Source organism: Fundulus heteroclitus, chromosome 14 (genome assembly GCF_011125445.2).
Source record: "Fundulus heteroclitus isolate FHET01 chromosome 14, MU-UCD_Fhet_4.1, whole genome shotgun sequence".
Taxonomy (NCBI): Eukaryota; Metazoa; Chordata; class Actinopteri; order Cyprinodontiformes; family Fundulidae; genus Fundulus; species Fundulus heteroclitus.
In genome coordinates, this window is record NC_046374.1 from 34,517,516 (window position 1) to 34,541,283 (window position 23,768).

General features: G+C 40.6%; 2 protein-coding genes across 2 annotated transcripts; both read right to left on the minus strand.

Annotated features, from left to right (window-relative positions):
- Positions 1-4,873: 4,873 nt before the first annotated feature.
- Positions 4,874-13,992, minus strand: si:ch211-149b19.3 (protein phosphatase 1K, mitochondrial). Its single transcript, XM_036146752.1, has 9 exons — positions 13,884-13,992; positions 12,558-12,687; positions 11,151-11,327; positions 10,827-10,999; positions 10,641-10,741; positions 10,326-10,491; positions 6,838-6,982; positions 6,536-6,670; positions 4,874-5,593 (listed from the first exon to the last, which is right to left on the minus strand). Exons 2-9 carry the CDS (start codon positions 12,666-12,668, stop codon positions 5,462-5,464), a joined length of 1,140 nt encoding a protein of 379 aa, XP_036002645.1. The 5' UTR covers positions 12,669-12,687; positions 13,884-13,992; the 3' UTR covers positions 4,874-5,461.
- Positions 13,993-16,188: 2,196 nt separating this feature from the next.
- si:ch211-149b19.2 (serine-rich adhesin for platelets) lies at positions 16,189-21,475 on the minus strand. Its single transcript, XM_012857009.3, has 4 exons — positions 21,094-21,475; positions 20,859-20,916; positions 18,795-20,609; positions 16,189-18,012 (listed from the first exon to the last, which is right to left on the minus strand). Exons 3-4 carry the CDS (start codon positions 20,548-20,550, stop codon positions 16,820-16,822), a joined length of 2,949 nt encoding a protein of 982 aa, XP_012712463.3. The 5' UTR covers positions 20,551-20,609; positions 20,859-20,916; positions 21,094-21,475; the 3' UTR covers positions 16,189-16,819.
- Between the last annotated feature and the right edge of the window lie 2,293 nt (positions 21,476-23,768).

Here is a 23,768-nt window from a genome sequence, read left to right on the forward strand (position 1 = left end):
ATTTTGCTCCCTAATGAGGAAAATTGATGATTTACGCTTTTTTATTTAACTGATTACCAGTTTTTTTTAGCAGATTGCATTAGATTGCTGACTTTAAAGCAATCCCTCCTGCTGAACGGGCATTTTCCAACAGTGAACGTTTGATTGATTGCATTGAGTTGCAGCAATCCTTCGAACCGAGCATGCATGTGGAGACAGTGGAAAGAAAAACCTCCCTGTAATCTGTAAACTGTAACCTGCAGCAGAACCAGGCTCAATCTCCTTGTAAGGAGGTGATACAAAGGGTTACAGTAGTAGAAAAAAGTTTACAATGTTTTTGGCTCCACTTTTAAGTCGTCAAGTTGAAAAAAAAAATTAATGTTCAATTACTTTCTGATTCTCCCCACACTTTTTAGGCATTTGTAGTACAGGTGTAGACCAGTAGAGGGCGCCATTATACTGTCCAGGAGGGCTTTACAGGCTATTTTCCAACAGAGTTCGTTTTTTTTAGTGTTGAACCGAGAGTCAGTCACTGAGATGTGCCACAGAAAACCCCTTTAGGAGTTTTACTTTACTTTTTTAAGGTTTTAGCGATTTGTATTCAAGATGATCAGACAGGAAATGAACCAAGAGAGAAGAGGTTAGAGGAAAGATCTCAAGGTACCGAACCCTGGAAGGCAGCATCAGTGTCTGGGCACACGGGACTCCCATTCCCACAAGCCACCATAAATACACAATTTTGATTTTAAAGTCCGAAGCAAACACTGACATAACTTTCCATTTAAAAAAAAAAAAAAAAAAAAAAAAAAAGCAGCTCTCCAAACTACATGTAGAAAGTGAAGACCTATTTACTCCATTGCCGAAAAAGTCATCAATTTATAGCTCTGAAATGTAAACTGGTCTTTACCAAAATAACGCATGACCACGAACCCACACACACCCACACACACACACACACACTGACTTACAGGGCAGCATTTAATGAAGGTCAGCGCACACACATACACAGTCCCTCACAACGTTTCCTAGTTATGGTGTGGAGGGTGTGTGCTGTTGCTCCTTTAGATGTCACCTCCTGGTCATGTGAAAGATTTAATTTAAGCTTGATGGTTTCTATATTTACCTTCTAGCATCTGAGCCCCTCACCGGCTTGGAGAACGCTGCAAAGTGATTGGACGCCTGAGAAGGAGGGTCCGCAGTTAGTCCACCGGGAGACAGTTCATGGTAAACCGTGTATCTGAGAGCCTTAATGTCTTCAGCCAAGGCGACCTTAATGATTTAAAGTGGAGACAGAAATGCTTGGATCTTAGCCACAGAATTAATTATTGTTCAACACAGAGTTAATTTTTTCCTGTTTTGGGTCAGTTAGGATAACCAAACCAGTTTCAATTTGTTAAATTCTAAAACAATGGGAGAAAAATGTTCATTTCCACAAGTGAATGAATGCCAGTTCGGTCCCCCTTTCCAACCGTCTCAGTCGTCGTATCCTTGGGCAAGGCACTTTTGTTGCCGTTCTGTCAGTCTGCCCCAGGGCAGCTGTGGCTACTAACAAAGCTCACCACCGTCAGGGTGTGAATGAATGAATGACTGACTGTAGTAAAAAGCGCTTTAGGTCCTCAGACTTAATCAGGTGTGACACAAGTACAGGCCATTTACCATTTATCAGTTCCAGATCTCTGGAGGTTCCATGTTCATCTGTTTACTTAAACAGTCCCAGCTTCATGCCGTTCAGGAAGTGTGTCCCAGAGATAAAAAAAAAATATTTTGGTGCAAAATGTGTGATTCAATCCCAAAACAAAGGGCAGACCTTGTGAAGATGGCTGACTAAAGCTGGTAAAGGATTGTCTTTATCCACAGTAAAACAAGACAGGGAACAACTGGGGCTGAACTGCCACTCAGCCATGAAGAAGCCATTACTCCACAAGCAACGAAAAGCCTTATTACAGTTTGCAAGTGGAACAAAGCCCTTTGTAACTATGAATCCTGTTCACTTGTGTGTCAGTGAGGTGCACCTCTAACAGTCCACCACCAGCTCCTTTGTTTTCCCTGCATTTAACATGAAATGGTAAATGAACTGAACTTATATAACGCTTCTCCAGTCATGCTGACCACCCAAAGCGCTGTACATTATAGCCACATTCACCCAATCACTCTCACGCACACATTCATACACTGAGACGCAGCTCAGTAGGCAACCTGGGGTTAAGTGCCTTCACTGCAAAAATGGATCTATAAATTAGTAAAATTTTCTTAAAATTTGTGTTTTTGTCCTAGATTTGAGCAGGTAAATAAGATTATCTGCCAATGGAATGAGTATTTTGACCCCTAAAATAAGATAATTAGACATCCTGCACTTGAAATAAGATGATGGAGATGAGTTGTTCCTATTTTAAGTGCAAAAGTCTTATTCCATTGGCAGATCATTTTATTTACCTGCTCAAATCAAGGACAGATACACTCATTTTAAGAAAATATTACTTATTTTTAGTTCTATTTTTGCAGTGTTTCCCAGGCATCGACATGTGTCAAGTGGAAGCTGGAATCCAACCCACAACCGACTACTCAACCCATCAAGCCACAGTCGCCCATGAACATGAGTTCTGTACTCTGAGTCGTCCTCATCTGTGATGAGACCGACTATGGCGGAGTCATCAGAGACCTCCTGAAGGTGGTAGCCATACGCACGTATAAAAACCACATGTGTATGTGTTTCTACAGCGTGTCTGTTCCTTTATTTCAGGCCAGTAACATACAATACACAAAGATTTGACTATTTGATTTGGTAAAAATCTGGTAAAGAATTATCATGTTAATTCAAATATCTTATCGCAACATAAAACAGTACTCATGTATTTCAATGTCCAAAAATAGTACCCGTGACAGGTCTCTGAGGTGTAAGGTTGAGCACATTTATTCTTCCGAAGTGTGTTATTATCAGCGTCGGGAGTTTCTGAGAAACTCAGGAGAATTTTCTCCAAACACAACATACCAGTAAATTTCAAACCTACTAACACTCTCAGACAATTACTGGTTCATCCCAAAGACAGAAGACCCAAACCACAGCCGAGCAGCGTTGTGTCTGCGGTCCAGTGCAGCAAGGACTGCTCAGACTCCTACATTGGAGAAACTAAACAACAGCTACAGAGACACATGGAGCAGCACAGGAGGGGCCAGCAGCTCACGGCAAGATTCAGGACACTCTTTTGACGACAATGATGTCAAAATTTTGGACAAGGAGAACAGATGGTTTGAAAGAAGGGTGAAAGAAGCCATCTTGGTCAAAAGAGAAAAGCCATCACTAAACAGAGGGGCAGGATTCAGCTTCCAACTCCTTGGTGTTTACAGCTCGATGCTCCACAACCTTCCAGAGAGATTACATCAGCAGCCTCATCATGATTAAGGTGAACAAGTACTCCACTCACACCAAGCAATAGCTTCTAATGACCCATGACAGTGATGGGTGGGTCATTGACTCTGACCTGGACTGGGCCTAGGAGGATGGGCCTCCATGTCCTTTAAAACAGCAGTAGCACCAACAAACTGAGCCGATGTGACGTGAATTTCTCCAATGTGAGATCAATAAAGCCTATCTTATCTTATCTTATCTTATCAAACAGAGACTCCTGGATAGGTGTCGAAACGTCTTCAGAAAGAACTGAACGAAAGTCCCGTTGCCTCCGATTTAAGCATGTTTGCTGTTGCCATGACCCGGATAACTGAGAATTTACACAGACATCAATCAGTCGTTTAATGAATCTGGAGGAATTTCAGGCAGCAATCCCAGGCTGGACAGCAGGGTTCCCAGACAGCACTGCCTTAAGAACCTTCATTTGTATTACGGTACTTTTAAAAGCCTTTATGAAGATCTAAAGTAAATAGTTACATTCACAAATACTACTTCAAACACTTTTCTTTTCTTGCTTTTCTTCTGTCACTAAAAATTAACAGGGTCAGAAAATGGTGTCGTTCAGAGGCCATGATTAGGCACTCTGCCATTTACTCTTTACTTGCCTTGTGATAACCTTGTGCAGAGCTTACATCTCTGGGCTCAGACGCATATTTAAACAACCAGAACATGGTGGAAACCTGAACTGTGGGCAGATGACCCAGTGTTCCAGATCTTTGTTTGAAGTGTTGTACACTGTGTTCTCGGGCCAGAGAAGAAGACGATCCACCTGACTGTATTCTGCAAGGCGTCCCAAAGCCAGGCATTGTGATGGTTCAGAAGCCACTGACAAGTGATCTCCAACTATGCCTGTCCTGCATCCTCTTTTCCAGTTTGTTTCAAGGGTTGCCCAGTCCCTTGATATCTGCCTCCAAGTACTTTCACCAGCTGTCCTCAGGGGATTCTATGTCAGAGCTTGTCCGGTGATGTTAGGAGCTGGCTCATGTAGAGTATGGCATTTTCATTGCAGGCATCTTTTGACAAAATCTTCTTCTGCAGGCAACCAAAAGGTCCTGTTGCTGATCTCATCTGGCCAGCGAATGTAGAGCATGTTACTCCTACTCTGCATACCCAGAACCAGAACCAAACATGGAGAAGCAGCATTTAGTTTTTACGCTCCACTTATCTGGAACAAACTACCAGAGGACTGTAAGAATGCCCTGAAACCCTGAGTTCCTCTAAATCAAGGTTAAAAAACCTATTTGTTTAGAGTGGCCTTGAAATGTTAATGTACACTGTATTATTTTTCTTCATGTACAGCACTTTGAATCGTCTTGTTACTAAAAAGTGCTTTATAACTAAACTCGCCCCACCCATCTTTAGGAGGCATCTACTGATGAACCATACCTGCACTGGTGGAACGGCTCAACCAGAAGCCAGAGCCTGACTGATTACAGACAAACTTGGGTGACAAAGGACATCTGAAGACAATAAAGTAACACAGAAACGTTTGTTTCACTGCTTAACTTGTTCAACTTTATTATTCCAAAGAGTCAAAGGTAAGGAGTCAGAAGTCTGATAGAGGAAATCAGTGAATCGAGTGAAACAGCTGAAAGTGTTAAGTATATTTCATACATTTTAACAAATGGATTGGTGACAGAAACAACATGTTTTCGTTGGTTCTGAACGGTTTCTGAGGGATTGAAATCTGTCCCTCCCGCTTGATACGTTTTTTATTTGCTGAAATGAATATTTTTTGGTGATTTAATTTAAAACTTACAGAATGACAGCGACAGCGTGCCCGTTGTCATGAAGAACAAAACACATGAAATATGGTAAAATGATTTTTTTTTTTCTAAATGCAAAGTAATTAATGTTACAAAGCTGATATGTGGGACAAACACCGCGGTAATTCTCTATATTTACAACATTCATTATTTTACATTTTATTTACAGTGTTGACTACTCAGCTGGGTACAAACATGATGATACTGCTGGTTCGTGAGCGGTGTCATAAATAATTTAGAAACTCTGGGTCACTTTAAGTCAACTTAGAATGATAGTCTGAGCTCTGTCGTGTTTCCTGTACGTTTATGTCTATGCCCATCTGCCACTTGAGGCGAAGTTCCTGCTCATGCTGTAGATATTGGTGGAGCTTTTATGTTTCCCCCAGGCTCCAAACGGGATGATGACGATGGTAGCGTTGTCCTCTGAGCCATACTGCAGGGCCTGAAATACATTTTTATTCACTTATTTGGTGGGAGGGTTGACAATCATTTCTAAAGTATCAGGTAGACATTTTGACAAGGTGTGCATCGTTTCAATTTAGCCATTTTTCTTCTGTAGTTGGAAACCCAAAAACGGAGTATTATAAACACAGATTTTGAATTTCTCGTTACCACAATAAGCAATTTATTTGGACAAAACGTCAACATTTTTCCAAACACAAACCTGAAAACAAGGATAAAAGCTTAGCTTCTCATTCTATTGGTCCACATCTACAAACTTAATGTTGTTCCACAGGGAGCAGAACTCAGCCCACTGTTACTATTCCTACTAATTACTTAAAGAAACGTATTTTGCTGATGACATAACATCCTATATGGCACCTGAAAGGGAGCCCTTGGACAGCCAACGGGTTAAAGACCTGCCCACTTCATTGTTCATCAAACCCCTAACCATAAAGTATAAATAATGTGATCTGTATCTGGACCTAGAATTGTTTAAATAAAGGTCCCAGAATACAAAAACCACTAACCCTATGCTCCAAATTGCCATCATCTGCTAAACAACTATGGAGCCAAAACATCCAAAAGACATTTAAACAATAGGAATGTATAAATACATGAAGCCCTAGAAGTGAATTTGGATGTACTCTCTTCAATGACTGTAAATGCATTACTGTTTTCTTTAAAGGGGACTAGTTTGAGGGTTTCTGAGTCTATTTTACAATGTAGTGGATCTGAGATTTGAGTTTGGACCATTTGTTGTTACAGTAACAACACAGGCGGAAGCTCAGTCATTCTCAGTCTAGAGAAAAACAGGCCTCTCAGAGAGATTACTGCCTTTTTATGTTTCATTGTAAATGTATCCAACAATACAATGAGTGCCTGATGCATCTTTAAAGAATCACAACTTTTCTTCTGAAATTGTGGCTTATTAACTGTCTACCTGCTGAGAGATGACTTCTGCTGCTTCAGTGGGGTCTTGGCACTGGTTGATGACATCACAGATCTCCTGGTCACTCAAAAGGAAGTTAATGCCATCTGTGGTCAAAGCCAGGAAGGAGTCATTGGCATGTTGAACCTGCAAAGATGGAAGATGTCTATTTAAGCAGATCATATTGGAAAAAAATATATCTAATAACACAGCTAGGAAAAAAAATACTCCAACAGAAGAGTACGCCAGACTTTCAGTTTAGATTCAAATGGACTCAAAACTAAGATGTCAGATGAAAGTGGTCCAGAACTCACAGAGAGTCGATGTGTTTCTGGTTCTGCAATGACGCCGCTGGATTTCAGGTGGAAGTCGCCAATGCTGCGTGTCATGGCGAGCCGCCCATTAACGTTTGCCAGACCAAGACTGTTCCACGACAGGAAACCACCAAACCTCTGGATCCTGAACACAAAAACCAAACAGGATCAGGTATTTTCTTGATTAAACTACGTAGCTGTGGGTCAGGCCAGGAAAAAATGAGGTCAGAGTGGGATCCGGGATCAGATGCCATATACATCTCAGCTGACTCCTTTTTGAAACTGGAGGAGCTCTACAGCCCAGATGACAGGGCTGATCATATTTGTCCCCAAGTCTGAGCCTAGCCACCCTTTGGGGCGAGCTCATTTCCTCCTCAGTGTTCAGGATCTTCTTCTTTAACACAAAATTCATATCTCGTCACTGTACAAGCATAGATTTAGATCTCCACCTTTCGGCTCAGCCTCTACTTCACCACAACGGACCAGAATAATATTTTCATGACGGCAGAAGACCATCATCACTTCACTTCTAGCTTCATACTGCTCCACTACCTTTTAAAAGTCAAGAACTCATACGGAGGTTTCCAATCCAGACACCCTCCCCAACTATACTTTAAAATCCTATGCATAAAGGCTACATACAGTATTATGGACATGAAGTGACCACAAACTAAGTTAGGTTTGTTTTTAAAGGGAATAGATAACCTGGAAAAGTGAACCCCTATTCCCTCAGCTTTCCCAAGAGAAATGTCTCTATAATATTACATTTCAATTAATCTTTCTAGCAACTTAATACAGACATTTGGTTTAAAACGGTTACATATGTTAAATCTAAAGACCATCTACGGATATTAAACATGAAACCTCCACCTGAATGCAACTATAACTTAAATATCGCAGCAATACATCCTCACTCACCTTAAGATGCTGGATGTAACTGAAACTCATAGCATGACCTAATTTCTGATTAATTCAGGGAATAACTGTGCCCATTTAGGGAAACCCGTAGAATATTTAACCCACCAGCTTTCAGTGTTTGGCTCAGTTGGTTTCCTGCTACAAATACTGCAGGAGTTTGTCCATGTCAAGAAGGGCTCCAGTGGAAAAGTTACAAGCTAATTTATGTATGTTACATAATTTCATTTATCCTGCAGAAGGCAAATAGCTCAGCTAGTCCCTGTGTCAAAACAGTTCATGTAAATAAGTTTCATACCATTTCTCTAGATGTTGAAGCTGGATTTAATTTAAAAAAAATGATTCAAAGCAAAACACACCAGCTGCTGTGAATCCATCACCTACATTTAGTATCTCTGTATGGTATTTGTGTATTAGCCTGCACTGGTTAACCCATTTGACTGATGTCTACAGCTTGATGAAGGCTCGCTCTGCTGTTAGATAACACCAGCTGCTTTTAGCTGAAGGGAATCCCAAACTTGTCGACCTGCAGCTCCGCTCTGATTTCAGCTCCTGGATGAGCTTCATGAATGCGGATTTCCACACTATTTATACCCGACGAGGTGATCGACTGTTTGGGAAACCTGAACCGTGCCGCTGCTCTACTTACTCTGAAGCTCCTCACAGCAAACCCCCAAAACCAGAGAACAATAAAGGTGAGTCCGTGATCAGCAAACTGAGTCTGTAGCACACATTCTGATCAAGTAACAGGGGGGATTTAACTACAGCGACAGAAATTATAAGTGCTTAGCTTAAAGTTCATGTCTTAACTAAGGGACTTACAACCTTCAAAAACATTGAATATGGTCATCTAGTAGAAAACCCAGATGCTCATGTCTTAACCTTAACATAAAAATTATCTTCCATTAGCTACAAAAGAGCCAAGGTAATCTCATTCCATTGGTTTCATCTTTGTCCTAAGAGAGACTTTAAGTCTTTTTTTTGTTTGTTTGTTTTTAAGGCCCTGGCATATGTAGAAGAGCTATAGATAATTATTTCCCAACCAGGAACTATGGTCAACCACCCAGAAGGTAACCAGAGGTAAAACTGACTTTTGGGTAAGTAAACTGTGGAGAGATGGGAATGTTCTGGGTCTTTGCACTCTTGGTATCCAGTCAATATTCTGTGGATACCCTGCAAGTATCCTATAGGTATTATGTTGGTGCCTTTTTATCCATAGGTACCCCTACTCTGTAAGAACCCTATAAGTACTCCATTAGTACCTCATGAGTGCCCAGTAGGTATCCCATACGTATCCACATAGATAAGATAAGATAAGATGGTCTTTATTGATCTCACAATGGAGAAATTCACTCGTCACATCGGCTCATACAAGAAGGTGCAGAGTAGGGAAGGTGCATTCAGTTATATACAGTGAATCTTCATATATACAATGGATCAGAAAGAATACCAAAAAATACAAAAAAGGAAATAGGAATGGGCATATGATGTCTCATTTACATTCTTAGTGGTCTATATATATATATATATATATATATATATATATATATATATATATATATATATATATATATATATATATATATATATATACTTAAATATATACATATATCTATGCGCCTACTTACATACGCACCTACGCGTATGTATGTGCATATACATTGTATACATTTGTACATACATACATACATACATACATACATACATACATGTGGGCTGACTTATGTTCAGGTGGTGATAGCAGCAGAAGTCACTACATCAGGATTATTGCACGGGTTGTAGGACAGTGTATTAAATAGATTATTGCACCTTGGTTATTGCACGTTAATTATTACAGTTATGGTCACAGTTGCAGTTACAGTGCAGCATTGTAAAGTCTGATAGCAGCAGGAATAAATGACCTGCGGTATCGCTCCTTTTTACAGACAGGATGTCTAAGTCTTGCACTGAAGGAGCTGCTCAGCTCCTCTACAGTCTGGTGCAGGGGGTGGAAGGTGTTGTCCATGATGGATGTGAACTTGGACAACACCCTCCTCCCAGCTACTTCCTCCACTGAGTCCAGAGTGCAGCCCAGGACAGAAGTGGCCTTCCTCACCAGCTTGTTCAGTCTCTTTCTCTAGCACTCCATAGCACTCCATAGGTACTATGAATGTATCTTTTAAGAGCCATGTAGATATCCCAGGACCCAGCAAGTACCCCATATGTAAACCTTTGTTAACTCATGAGAACCCTGGAAGTACCCCATCCATACACAATAAGTACTTCATAGGTATCAGGTGATGCCATACAATTTTACTATGGGGATACGCTGTAAGTATCCCCATATACCTGATAAGTACCCAGTAGGAACTATATTAGTACTTTTTAAGTACTCTAGAGTCCCAAAGAGACTCTAGAGTACTCTGTAGGCACCCAACTGGTACCTGACAAGTAACCTAAGCCATAAATTAGCATAAGCAACCTGCAAGTACTCTCTTACCATGCATCGTTAGTCCCCAAATGACCAAAACAAAAGACTGAATATGAATTAATTGAAGGTAGGTAACTTAGTAGTAGTGAAAGGACCCACGTACCGTTTTCTCTCATCTTTACGGTCTGGTGTATGGTCTTTGGTGAGCTTGTCAGCAAGTCCCTTCCTGCACAGCATCGCCCGACTGTCACCGACGCTTCCAACCACCAGCTCAATGCCGTCATGAAGCAGAGCAACTGTTGCTGTTGTACCCGATCTCAGAAACGTGTCTTGGATGGAACAGAGCTATAGGTTAAACAGCTGCTTTATAGTAATTCAAATTTAGGTTTCAAACTCTAATTTTGATGTGCAATTTATATTAATGTTAGTTTAAAAAAAACATGAATAATTTAGTAAATGAATCAGTAAAGTGTCTTACCGTTGTTGAAGTAGCTCAGGTGTGTGTGTAGAGCTGTATCAACATCTAAAAAGGCTTTCTTTAAAACTTTCTCAAGATCATCTTCCTCCTCCAAAGCGTCTCTGTAGAAAAACCGTCAGGAATATTATAAAATGCGGTCGTCAATGTGTCTCCTTTTAAAAGGTAACTGGAGAAAATTTGTTCAACCTGATGAATTTCTCCATGAAGGTGCAGCAATAGTCGGCAGCATGCGGGCCGCCGTGGCCATCGAACACTGCGAAGTACAGCAGGTTGTCATGGATACGGGCAATGCGGAGTCTGTCCTCGTTCTGCTTCCGGAGACCCAAAACAGACGCGCTGCCAACCCGAGACAGACTAATCTGAGAGGAGGACAAATATAACTTCATTAACTTGAATACACCAACAATTCTCTCTTTGCTTTGATTTTGTAAATTTACCAATGAATTTCATCCATTGGTCGATTTACAACTTTAACCATCTATTTATTAATTAAGCTAATTTCTTGTTTACCTGCGGAATGGGTTTTCCATAACGGATACTGGAAGGTAGCAATATTGGTTCTTCTATCCGGTTGTCCCAAATACCAAAGGAGTCCCAGGTCACCGGCTGGCCACTGCCGTCGCTGTCGAACCTGATCGACCCGCTCGCCCGTCGCACGCCCACTAGCCCCAACAACGGTCCACCAGACTGCACAAAATTATGGAAATTCCTTCAGTAAAGAAATTCTTAACTTGTCATAAACCCCGTACATATTTTATTCATTACTGTTTTTTGTTCCAAAAAACCTATTAACTATTTTATGATTCACTAGTCTGCTTGAGAAAATTAGATTTTGGAAATTTTCCAACTAAACAACTCACAGCTAACAATACTGTTTGGTCTCTATAGGTATCCAGCACCTACTTTAAAAGTAACCAGTAAGAACTCCTTCAGCATTCAAAAAATATCCAGTAAGTATACTTAAAATACCCTGCAGTTAGCCTAGTTTGTACATCTCATAACATAGCCTTCTGGGTACCATGTGGGTAATACCATTTGGGTCTCCCTTAAGAACCCCATGTGTACCAGGGTAGACACCTAAGAACTACCCTATTGGTTCCCAGTATTTATTCCATAGGCCCAACTTAAGAACCCACAGGTACCCAAAGAACTCTTGTAAGTAATCTGTAAGTATGAATCTGATGTATGCCATAAGCACACTGTAAGTACTCCACGGGTACCTTGAAAGTGTCACACAGGTACAATGTAGATACCACTTTATATGTCTATTCAGTTCTGTGTATGTGCCAATAGGAACTACATAGGGACACCACAGGCATCAAGTTAGTATGTCATTAATTAAATTTACGCTATAATTTAGCTTTTAATACAATGAGGGTACTCATTCAGTAGCTTGCAAGTACTGTTATCAGGAGGGTAAGAAGTCAAATCTCATAATACTGCTTGGTATCTGTAATGACCCAGAATGTACTATGCAGGTACCATATAGGTCTCCAAAAGAACCTTGTATGTTTTTGGTTTTTACTTAGTAAATATTCTATAGGTACCCAGGAAGTACCCCATAAGAAACCCCTAGAGATATTCTGTAGGTACCTAGTATAAATTTGCACACTGCATTCCAGGCATCACATCCTAGCACATGGTTCTTTTGGAGGCATGCACTCTAGGAAAAACTATGATGGCTGCAAAAGAATAAAAAAAAAAAAAAAAACTCTCTCTAGAGTGAGTGTTCACTTTGTTCTGGACTACCGTAGGGGGCGTGAAGAATAGGACCCACATGGTCTGTAAAAATAAATAAATCTTTACTCTTATGTAATTTTACTTGTGTTAAAACCTAACACAGAATTAGACACTGTAGTTATGGTTGTCTATGATACTCCTAAATGCTACACAATGAAACTACACAGACAGATTCACCTGCCCAGACTGTGTGGAGGCCTCCAGGGTGGACTGTACAGCGAAGAGGGTTTGTCTGCCCACGGAGAAGCGGCCACAGCGTAGAAGGTTAAGCAGCACAGGAGACGGCATGACTGACTGTCCTTAACAGCTGTAGAGATTGTACATAAAGGAATTAAACCTGGGCAAGTTGCACATTTCTGAAAAACAAATTCCCTATATTGCACTATCATTACTATAACCGTCTCGTAAATTAAACCTTTAAAACTCCAACTTTTGTGTATTTGAGGGTCTCTTATTTAGATGGGGGACGTGCAAAGAAGAAATAAAAGAAAGTTGAAAGAGTTGGCATAAGCTTGGTAATATAAATCTAGTAAATTATTGACATTAACTAGGAGTACATTCCTCTTACCCACTCGGTGTCCATTACTCCTGTGTATGTGTGTGCTCCACAAATAGCCTTGCAGCTCAGCGTTTTCACTGCTTCCTTTCCCTATCTGTCACCTACAACAGCCCTGGTTCTATAAACACTGACCTGTAATAACCCCCCCCCCCCCCCCACCACCACCACCACCACTGTCAGGAAAAGGATTATAAACATTTAAATCAACCATTTTGGGTTTGACTTTGAGGTTAAAAGCTTAGTTTGAAAACCCACATATTTGATAACGCTGAAAATATCATATTTGTCATATTTTCCTGGTGTTGCAATCTATATTTTACCAGACCAGATCAAAACGCTGACTGTAATCACAGATCACCCGCTACTGACATATTTGGACTGAACTCACTCTGCAACAAACACCAGTGAGGTTTGTTCCTGGTGAGTGTGACCTTCAGGACAGCGTACACAACAAAAACACATGTGACTTGCTGATGACAAAACTCACAGAGCCCATGCGTATTCAAGGTTGCATCAGAGTTAAGGCATCATGCTCCGAAGAACACAATTTTACAATCGGTTATGTAATAAAAAAAAAAAAGTTTGGGAAAGAGAAAAAATTTTAAATTCTCAGATTAGAGAGACATGAACCAAATAATTAAGAGATAAATTCCCTATAATTTGTAAAATAAAATTAAACACATTAAAAATAGTTACCTTGCAAATATGGGTCTATTTTTCAGTAAAATAGGACTATCACACGTATGGCATTAAAATATCAGAGAAGAATATGAAGAAACTTTAAAAAAATCTTTTAAAAATATATAATGTGATTTCTATAATACAATAATTTCCATACAATAATAATTTCTATGATATAATTTCTTTCAAAAATACTATTCCAAACGTTTATAAACAGAAAAGTAAAATCAATATGGCGGTAAAACAAAACCAAACACACTTACCCGTTAATGACGTAAAAACTTAACTTTCCCTCCTGTTTCAGTTTCCTTGGCAACAGATGTCCAACAGTCGCCTCGAGCGGTTAGTGGCGCTCGCGCTGTGACTTTTGAGCTCACATTAGGCTGACGGGGAGTGGTCTTAACTGAGCCGCAGGTGTCCAATCAGAACTGGGCACATTCTGACGTCACCACACAAAAAAAAAAAGAAAAGAAAAAAAAAAGCGTGTTCTGGTTTCTTCAGCCTAATCGGGTCCTAATTGTTTTAAGCAATACCCTTTATTTTAAGAACAACAAGTTAAATCAAATTCTGTGTGCAGAACTTGGGCTACATCAATTATTATTATTATTAATAATAATAATAATAATAATAATAATAATAATAATAATAATAATAATAATAATAATAATAATAATAAATACAGTGCTGGTTGTTCAGTTCTTCACATCATTAGCATGGATGCTACATTAAATATTAATTTTGGGCTTATCCGTGCATTTTAAATCCCTTTTCTCCTGAGTGGAAGGATTATACAAGAAAAAAAAACATTAATTTTAAAAGCAGGTATTGTGTGCACAGTTTTCAATTTAATTTGGATTCGGACTCACTGTTGCCTAACAGGAAAAAAAGATCCCTGGTTCAAATCCCACTCTGGGGTCTTTCTGTATAGATTTTCACATTTTTCATGAGCATGCCTCTCCGGGTACTCCAACTTTCTTACACAATCCAAAATGCTGTGTGTTAGGTTAATTGCTCTCTCTAAGTTGCCCTTAGTAGTGAATAAATGTGTGCATGGTGTTTCTGTGTTGCCCTGTGATTGACTTGAAAACTCTGGAGGGTGTACAACACCTCTTGTCCCATCTCTGCTGGAGATAGGCCCCCACCCCCATACCCTGCAACCCAACAAAGATGTGAGGGTATAACCAGTGGATGCATAGTTTTAACATTTATATTTAACACATTTGGGTACATATACATTGTCAAGTTGCAGAGAAACAACACACTTTTTGTGGTTATCAACACACTTCTGGGATATTTCTGTTTGGACAAATGTTAACCTTTCTTAACAGAATTGGTTGATCCGACTCACAATGGTTTGTTTACTCGTAAATCCTCTATACCAGGGTTTCCCAAAGTGTGGTAGACGAGCCAAAACCTTCTGGGGGGAACATTTACAATAGATGAGAGTCAGCTTGTTGGCCACAATGACAAGAAGTATGTTTGGAGAAATTAAAGTGAGGCTACCACTGGTCAAGCATGGCGGTGGTAGCATCATGCTGACGTTCTAATTTTGCTGCCAGTGGTGCTGGTAAATTGCCAAAAGTGGGTGGAATAATGACGAAGAAGGACCGCCTCCAAGTTCTTCAACTTCACCTCAAACCCTAATGTTACACATTTAAACCTAGGCTGGGGTTAAATATTCTTGAATTATCGCTGATGGACCCCAAAACACTACAAACAATTTAAAGAAGACAGAAAAGACCAGTAAACGAGTTTGTGATGATGCTTTAATTAAATATTGCCCCCTTTACAGTCCGTGTTCTTATGTACACATGAATAAAATATGGTGGAGGTTCCATTGTTAACACAAGCGTGATTTTAATGTTTCTGAATAATTTAAATAAATGATGCTGTTCCATCAGCAGCATCCACAGCAGGAGAAGGAGTTACAAAACTGGGCGGACGGCTTTAGGAGGAGGAGAAGAGGGTGAGGGGGAAGGAAGACGCAGAAAGAGGGACAGGTTTCTCACCGAGGTCTGAAACTTGATCAAATTAAAGAAGCAGACAGAGCACAGCCATAAATGTCAAAAAGAACCGCTACTAGCAGCGACAGCGAATGAGAAGTGATGTTAAGGAAAGGAGGAATCCATGGAAACAATGAAAAGGACAAATGCAAACAGGAAATTGTCAAAAAAATGAAATAAAAAATGGAGTAAAGTTATGCAGATAATAGAATACAACTTGTTAAGAGTGGAAAACACTAAACTCAAAGGAAAGAGGTGGGAGAAAAGAAAGGAAGAAAATCAATGGAAAGCTAAAAAAAAAGCAAATGACAAGCTTTAAAAAAGGAATGGAAATAAAAGCTGAAGGAGAGAAGAAGAAATTGGAAAATAATAACAATTTGTACGAGGAATTAGAAGAAAAATATGAAGTGAAAGCAAATAAATAAGAGAAAAACTGAAAGAAAAGAAATAAAAATGATAGGATATAAAAGGGAGAGACAGAACAAAGGAAACGGAAGTGGAAAGAGACAGAAAATGGTTAAAAAAATAAGGAAATTGATCTTAAAGTGAAATGTAAGAAGCAGGAAAATGGAAAGAAAAGGAAAGGAAAGGATAAGAGGAAACGGCTTTAAAATTCCTCGGCAAATTATCCACTCGCCGACTGGAAGCTTTTTGCTCTACCGATGCTTGAGTGCTTTGTGTAGAGTTTCATAAAAAAGAAACCGGATAAAATATTTACCAGGAATGGAGTTGCTGTCCTCTCAGCTCCACGTCAACAGCCACAGCCGACAGCGAAAAACTGAGGTACCGACCCATTCCTAATCCTAACACATCTAAACATGTGCAAACACCACAAGGTCTGGACTACATGTTGTTAGGAGGTTGGGACATTTAATTGAAGATAAATGTGCTGATTTTCCATATAACTTTAAGGGGCAGTGGAAGAATGGATTTTATTTAGCAAAGATCCTCAGACAATAAAAGATGTTCCATTACTATAAATAAAGTGATATTTCTGTCTAAATGAGACTTTCTTAAGGCTGGGCCCAGGTGGTAGAAGACCACTTTCCAGGCAATGTCCTTGTTGGCTAACTATTTTACATGATTTGAAACAAACCTGGAAAATATTAGGGTTGTTTTGCAGTTTGCTTGGTCTAAATCCAGTTCGGATACATTACAATCATGCGTTTGAAGTCTGTGGACTTCCTAAATTGACCTCAGTCGGCCACTGTGGACGCCTTGACGCAGCAACCTAGAAACCTTCGTCGTCTCTTCTTCAGCTTGTAGCGGTTGAAGCTGCTGTTGGAACAGATGGACTTCCTAAGTATCCGGATGTGTCTCTCCTTCTCCCGAATCTTCATCTCCAAGTGGGACTGGATGGCCGTGCCCAGAGACTCCAGGTCTACGGAGGCGCCGTAAACCTCCCACGTCATCCCTTGTTTGTCCCACAACACCTCCGCTGGCTTATCTGTCTGCCCTCTAAACCCATCCTCTTCTACTTTTTCAGGCCTTTTTTCCTCATCTTCAGTTTCGTCTTCCCAGATGCTCTCGGCACTAACATCTGGATTGTGGTTTTGTCCAAGCTCCGACATGAGGCTGGGGTTTTGCTGGAAGCTGTACGAGCGCAGACATGCAGGGAGAGAACTGGCCTTCTCAGGCACAACGCAGGGAAGAAGCGTTTGGCTGCACAGCTCAATCTCGATCTGGCAGACATGTTTGAGGGGTGGGGTGCAGCTCAGCGATGACTGAAAGCTGGGGGAACCAATCAGGAAGGAAGTGGGAGCTCCCCACTGGAGACTGGGGCTTGTAGAGGCGGAGCGTTCGACCACTTCCACCTCCACCTGGACGCCCACCTCTTTCTGCTCTCCTGGACGTTTAGGGAGTCTTTGAGTCAACTCAGTCTTGGCTGCGGCTTCTTTGACTGTCTTCTTGGTCGGTGTATGACAGGAAGAAGAAGAAATAGGCCGATGGGGTGATGAAGGATTCACTTCATTCTTTTTTCCGCAAACCTCCAATTTCTGCTTTCTTGCGCTCGTTGCCCGAGGTGATGCGATGATATTTGTGTCTCCTGGGTGAGCTACGTTACTCAGGAGGGGAACCGATTTCCTCCCATTATCTCCCAACAGACGTCCTTCCCGGTCATTGTTGGCCTCTTCGGATACCTCCAGGTCTCCTTGAGTATTTACCTTACTCTCAGCAGATTTCAAATGCTCTTTGTCAGCATTATTACCTGGTTTTGTGATTGAGTCAAAGGTAAGACCGCGAGTCAGACTAGTATTTTGGGATGAAATGCTGGGGTCTTTCTTTATAACTGCAGAAGGTTCAGCGGTATCTGTGGATAATCCCAACATATTCGAGGTCACCAAAGGTCTGGTTTTTGGACTGGAAGATGCCAAAGGGGCCAGGATAGCTGAAGTAAAAATGGAAAGCACAAACAAATAAGTACATGGTGCATGGTCAAAGAAGTACAAGTACATGGTCTACTGCCAAAATGTTGTTTAAAGGCAACAGTCACTCTTGTCTGATAAATTTGGAAAGCTCTGTTCAAATGTGTGCTAATTTATATGACAGATCTGATCTGCAGGATACAGTGAACTCTACGTGATTATGTCAGTTTATCCATCCATCCATTTTCTATACCCTGTTATCTGTGAAGGGTCATGAGGGGGTTGGTGCCCGTCTCCAACGGTCAATGGGCGAAAGGTTGGAACACCCTGAACAGGTTATGTCAATTTCTTTTATTACTAAAAAGTGTTTTGACGGCAGAATACTTAGAAGAACCTAAATGACGTGCTGTAGACCACGTGCTTTGCTATGTTATGGTGATTTGGCATGGCTGCTAAGCTAATGTTTCATAGCTAAACTGAAGACAAAAGCAAGAGACATTTACTATTATAACCTACTCCATCAATTTGGATCTGGATCTTTGAACATTTGCATGGCCTCTGTTAAAGCAGTGCCTCAAGCACAGGTTATAACTGCTTTGACAGAAAGCAACTACAACCCAGTTGCCAAGTAATTCCGATTGTTATGTCCTTGGTGACTGAGACTCTACACCTGCATGCCAAAACATGCAAGTTAAGTTTATTTATATTGCTCTTTTCAGTAACAAGACATTCAAAGTACAAATTCACATGCTCCAATGTGAGTTCTTACATACAGCCTCTGTGCTATTTGACACCTTGCCGTTACCTGGAGAGGTACTTGGACTCTTCTGGTTCTCACTGATTGATCCAGTTAAAGTGGAAGCAAAGATTTGTTCAGTACTTGATCCTGGACTCTGACTCCTCAAAGAGGAGGAACAATCAATGAGTGTTGACTTTGAAAGGGACCAAACTTCCCCAGGGTTTGATAAATTGCATTGACTCTTAGGATTTAAACTGAGCTCAACAGCAGAACCTGTAGTCTTGATGCTTCCGCTCGAGATGGGGGATAGCGAAACACTTCCGAGAAGGTCCATATTGAAAGCAGAAGCCTGCAGGGTAGCAGGAGAAGTTGACTGGGTGCTCCCTGACTTAGGATCAGAACCTGTGCTGGTTTTGATTTTAGGATTAAAATTTGCTTTAGACTTTTGAAGATGTTTAGAACTGTGACTGGTCTTTGACCCTGGGATCGTTTGGGCATCAGCAACTTTCTCCGTACTTTGGTGGCTTTTCTTTATCCTGGTTTCTGTTGAGACTTTTGAGTCATGTTTGTCTCTGGAACCAATCCTAAACTTAGAATTTGGACTAATTTTGGAGCTCTGAGGAGTTTTAGAATCCAAGCTGTTCCTAGAGTCCAAACTGCTTTTGGAGGCGCTGCTGCTTTTGGAATCCAGCGTGTCTCTGGAGCCAGTCTGAGATCTGCATTTAGAACTGACTTTTGAGTCCAGGCTGTCCATGGACATCTCGGTTGATTTGGAGCTTGCACTAGATTTGACACCAATTTTGGATCCGGAAGCGGCCTTTAAATCTTTACAGTGAAGATTCTCCTTAGACCCTGATATGTTACTGCTTCTGGTCCCAGTGGGATCTCTTTGTGTGGATGATGTCGGACTCGGAGAGGTTACTTGGGAGGGTTTAGTATGAAGCAGCAATGATTCTTTTTTCTCTTTCTGAGAAGTTTCTGGGGTTGTGAGAATCCCTTGTGTCTTGGAGTCAACCCCAACCTTTTGGTCTGGCGCAGTATTCGAGTTTAGTAGATCTGTTTTTCTGGTTTTGGTTATCATTGTTGGGATAGGATTTGTCTGTTGTGGAGTGGTACCGCTTTTATCTCCTTTTTGATTGCCGACGTTGTGGCTTTTAGGCAGCTGTAGCGTTTGTGATGATGTCTCTTTTCCGCCTTCTTCTTTCCTGTTTGATTGCGTCTTTGGGTTTGATGCTACATTATTTGCAGATTCAGGTGTATGTGCAGGTGTCAGCACACTTAGTGGATTTGCAGATTCTGGTTTAGGTATTCCCGTTTTTACTTTTTCTGTTGATCTTTGACTGTGATTCAGCTCCACAGTGTTTTGTTTAGGACTCTGTGCTGTGTTGCCATGTATTTGCATCTTGGGTGTGGAAAGATGCTTAATGTTTGGACATTTAGGCTGTTGGCTGGCTTTGTTTTTCACAGTTGTCTCAGTTGTTGATGACCCAGAAATGGTAGGGATTTTGCTCTTCAGTTTTTCACCCGGTAATGAAATAGTGCTAAAATCCACATTTATTGCAGCTTTATCGTCAGGTTTCCCCCCTCCTTTGCTTTTGTCTTCCTTTTTACTCGTAGAATGCATCTTTGAGGGCTCTTTGGTGGGGCGAGGATTACTCGGTGAGCTCAGATTTAAGTTGAGGTTGAAGTTTGGCTCTGTACCCCAGTGGGCATCTGGATCGGTGCTCACAGGAGTGTTTGAAGGCTCCACTTCGCCTGGAGCATCACATTCCACTTGGAAAAAATCCTTTCTGGGTTTTGTGACATTCAGGGGTGTGGACATTGTGATGATTCCTACCCTTTCAGCAAAAAATCCGAAAGAATCCCTCCGACAATCTGCACCTGGTTTGACAGATGGTGACAGAAGTGATGGAAAAAAAAACAATTTAAAATAAGTAAACATCTATTAATGTTTGCTGAATTTAATAATACTTTTGCACTTGGGCAATTATACCATCATGAAATAGTTGCTAAGATTCAAGATACATGAGTACATTTTTGTCCCTGACAAATCATATTTTAGAATCTACAAGAGGATAAAACATCCAGCAATAAAAGCTGTGTTTGGGAATATATTTGGTATATTCATACCTATTCAGGCTCAGTAGACATCAGCGCTGGTCAGAAGCAGAGGTTGATGGTGGAAATCCTGCCCGGAAGAAAACCAAACGTTTAGCTGCTCTTCGGTTTGTTCGTCCTCACTGCTCCAGAGAAGGCAGCAGTGAATAAATTAATAGTGGAGGCAGTGAAGGAGCTGAGAGCTGCTTTCGCTCCTCCTCCTTCTCTTCTTTTGCCTTTCTTTTCTCCATTATTCATCTTCGCATACCTCTTATATCTCAAGGTTTCCAATGTGGCAGATTCTGCTTCAGACGTTTGTCTTCTCCAAATTCTTTGTCTGATCTCTCAAGTGTTTCTTCTTCCTTTTTCTTACTTAGAAATGAAATGATGTGAAACCTTCAACATTTATGGAGCGCAGCTGTAAATAAGTCACACTTGGATATCAGCATGGGTCTCTTTCTGTGACATTTTGCTGGTGAAGCTCAGGGGGCCCTGTGACTCTTTAGGCCCCTGGCCATAAGTCCCTGTAGGCCAAGCGTACCAATATGGTACTGCAGCGCAAATAACGGGAAGGAAGGGTTCCTTAACAGTGTTCGGAGAAATGAAGGTGATTTTCCTAGGTCATAATGTGACTTTACTAGGTACCATTTAGTTTTGCTTTTTAAACAGAAGCAGGCGTTGATTTCTCAATTACTGACAAAAAAATCTGTCGTGTCAAAATTACTTATGAATACAAACTGTTTTTTGAATGGCTGTCAGCAGGTCTGGAGCAAACTCTTGCTTCAGAAAATTACTTATAACCAAATATGCTAATCATTTTTGTCCTCTGGTTGTTCAATGGTAGTGATGATAGTCTTCAGTGATACATGAAAGCTAAAAGTTTGCTATGAGAAAGGAGCTACATGGTGAACTGAGAAGCAGGCGGCCACCTAACTGAGGATGCATGTAATGTGGCGTGCTTGGATAAAAAGGCTGAGCACCAGAACCATAAGGGAAGCACTGCTTAGAATCTACCTGTGGCAACGCCGTTGCTTTTTGGTGTGGATAACAGGATGGATAATTTACAGCTGTTGGTTTTAGAGAGACCGATATCATTTCAAACATCACAGGCTAGGGCTGCCAGGTCTGATTCAATGTTACCACCACATGCATTTCTAGTAAATTGGAAACAGTAATTTATTCCTGTTAAGAAACTTGTTGTGTGTAAGGTTTACTTCCATCTAGTGGTGCGCTGAATGAATTGCAAACAGCCAAGAAGCGTGCTCTGGTGCTTCACCGTTAAGCGGGTAATAACTCCTATGGAAGCCACGGAGTGTCATAAATGGGAAAATGTCAACATTCTGCATGAGTTGGAGTGTCCCGTCAGGTGATGAGGTACAGAACAATGACTGTTGAGACAATGTACGCTCTCCTCCCCCGGTTATTACTTTTTTCTCTTCTTTGTTACTTTCTCTTCCCTCTCGCCGGGCATGGCACATGGATGGTCCTCCATTTGAACAGAAAACGGCAAATAGAATGATCTACGGCCGTCTTTGCTTGTTTTTTACTCCTCCATCGACGTCTTCATTATAGCGAAAACATGTATGGTTGACAAGTTTGGCTCCTTTCAAATACTGAAATCACATGGTGCCTCCCAGTGGGTTATTTATTTAGAAGTACTCGTTCTAAGCTATGAGAACGCTTTCATTGTTGATTCAATTGTTACTAGATTTTGGCAGAATATGTATTTTTGAAAGCAATACTTGAATACTGGGGAAAAAAGACATAAGTTACACACTTTCTCTTTAACTTGCAGAAAATAATACCATCACTTTAAAGCGCAGTTTATGGCAATCATCTAAAGTAAATAGTACTTTATTGTGTCATCTTCATTGTCACAAACATTACATTTGGAAAAATCACAGGCACAATGAGGATCACAAGGAATATAATCTTAGGTCATTCTGATGTCATAATGAAGGTTTTGTTGTACGAGTGTGGGTCAGAAGAGGAAAGTGTATCAGTATATTTAAGTATTCTATGCATCTATACCTGTAACTCTAAAAATCTGAGAACTGTTGACATTTTCTTAAATTGTGCTGTTGCAGGTCACTTCTGATGTGTGTTCTCCCATATAATGTTTCAGCAACACGAGAAACGCAAGAGATTTAGTCATTACCTGGAAAATACAATCTAATATCTGGTAGGCTGAGGAAGCGGGACGTTAGGAATAGGCTCTCTTTTTTACGCCGTCTGTGCTGAGGATGACATACTCACTGCAGCAGAGATCCTCAGGGACTCGAACACACATCCTCACCTTGAGGCGACCGGTTGTCTCCAGAGACAGCTGTGTGTGTCAGTCAACACCGGAGCAGGTAAGGAAAGCCAGGAAATGGAAATGAAAATGTAAAACTGACCTGGATCACCTGGGTAAAAATTCATGCTGCTGGTACTGCCCTCCTGTGGCCAGGTTGAGTAGTGCAACGAGTTACAAAAAGCCCCGTTGAGGCTTTAATAGAACACATTTGTTCAAATTCTCTCTCAGACAAAAACTGAAATGATCACGGCTGTCATAACTAAGTAAAAGTTTGATGTGGCAGAATAAACCTGAAATTTTCTGGTACAAAAATGTGAAATAAGCAGCTCTAGATGCTTGAGATTTTTTTTCTCTTGACATCCAGATCGTAACACTTTAGAACAAAGTTTTATATTGTGTTTCATGTCTACAAACACCATATTTCTATCCTAAACATTTCTTCTCTTTCATTCATGATTTCCAACCTACTGCCTCTCCACTGCATTGTATTTAATATTACTTCAGAATGCTAAACTCACTGTTGGATTATCTGAAACACAAGGTTTTGAGTTAAATATTCAGAAAACTTTTGATTTAACTTGCTTTCATGCCTAAAGTTTTCTGTTTGTAAAAAACATTAACATCGATTTTTTTTTTTTTCACCCAGC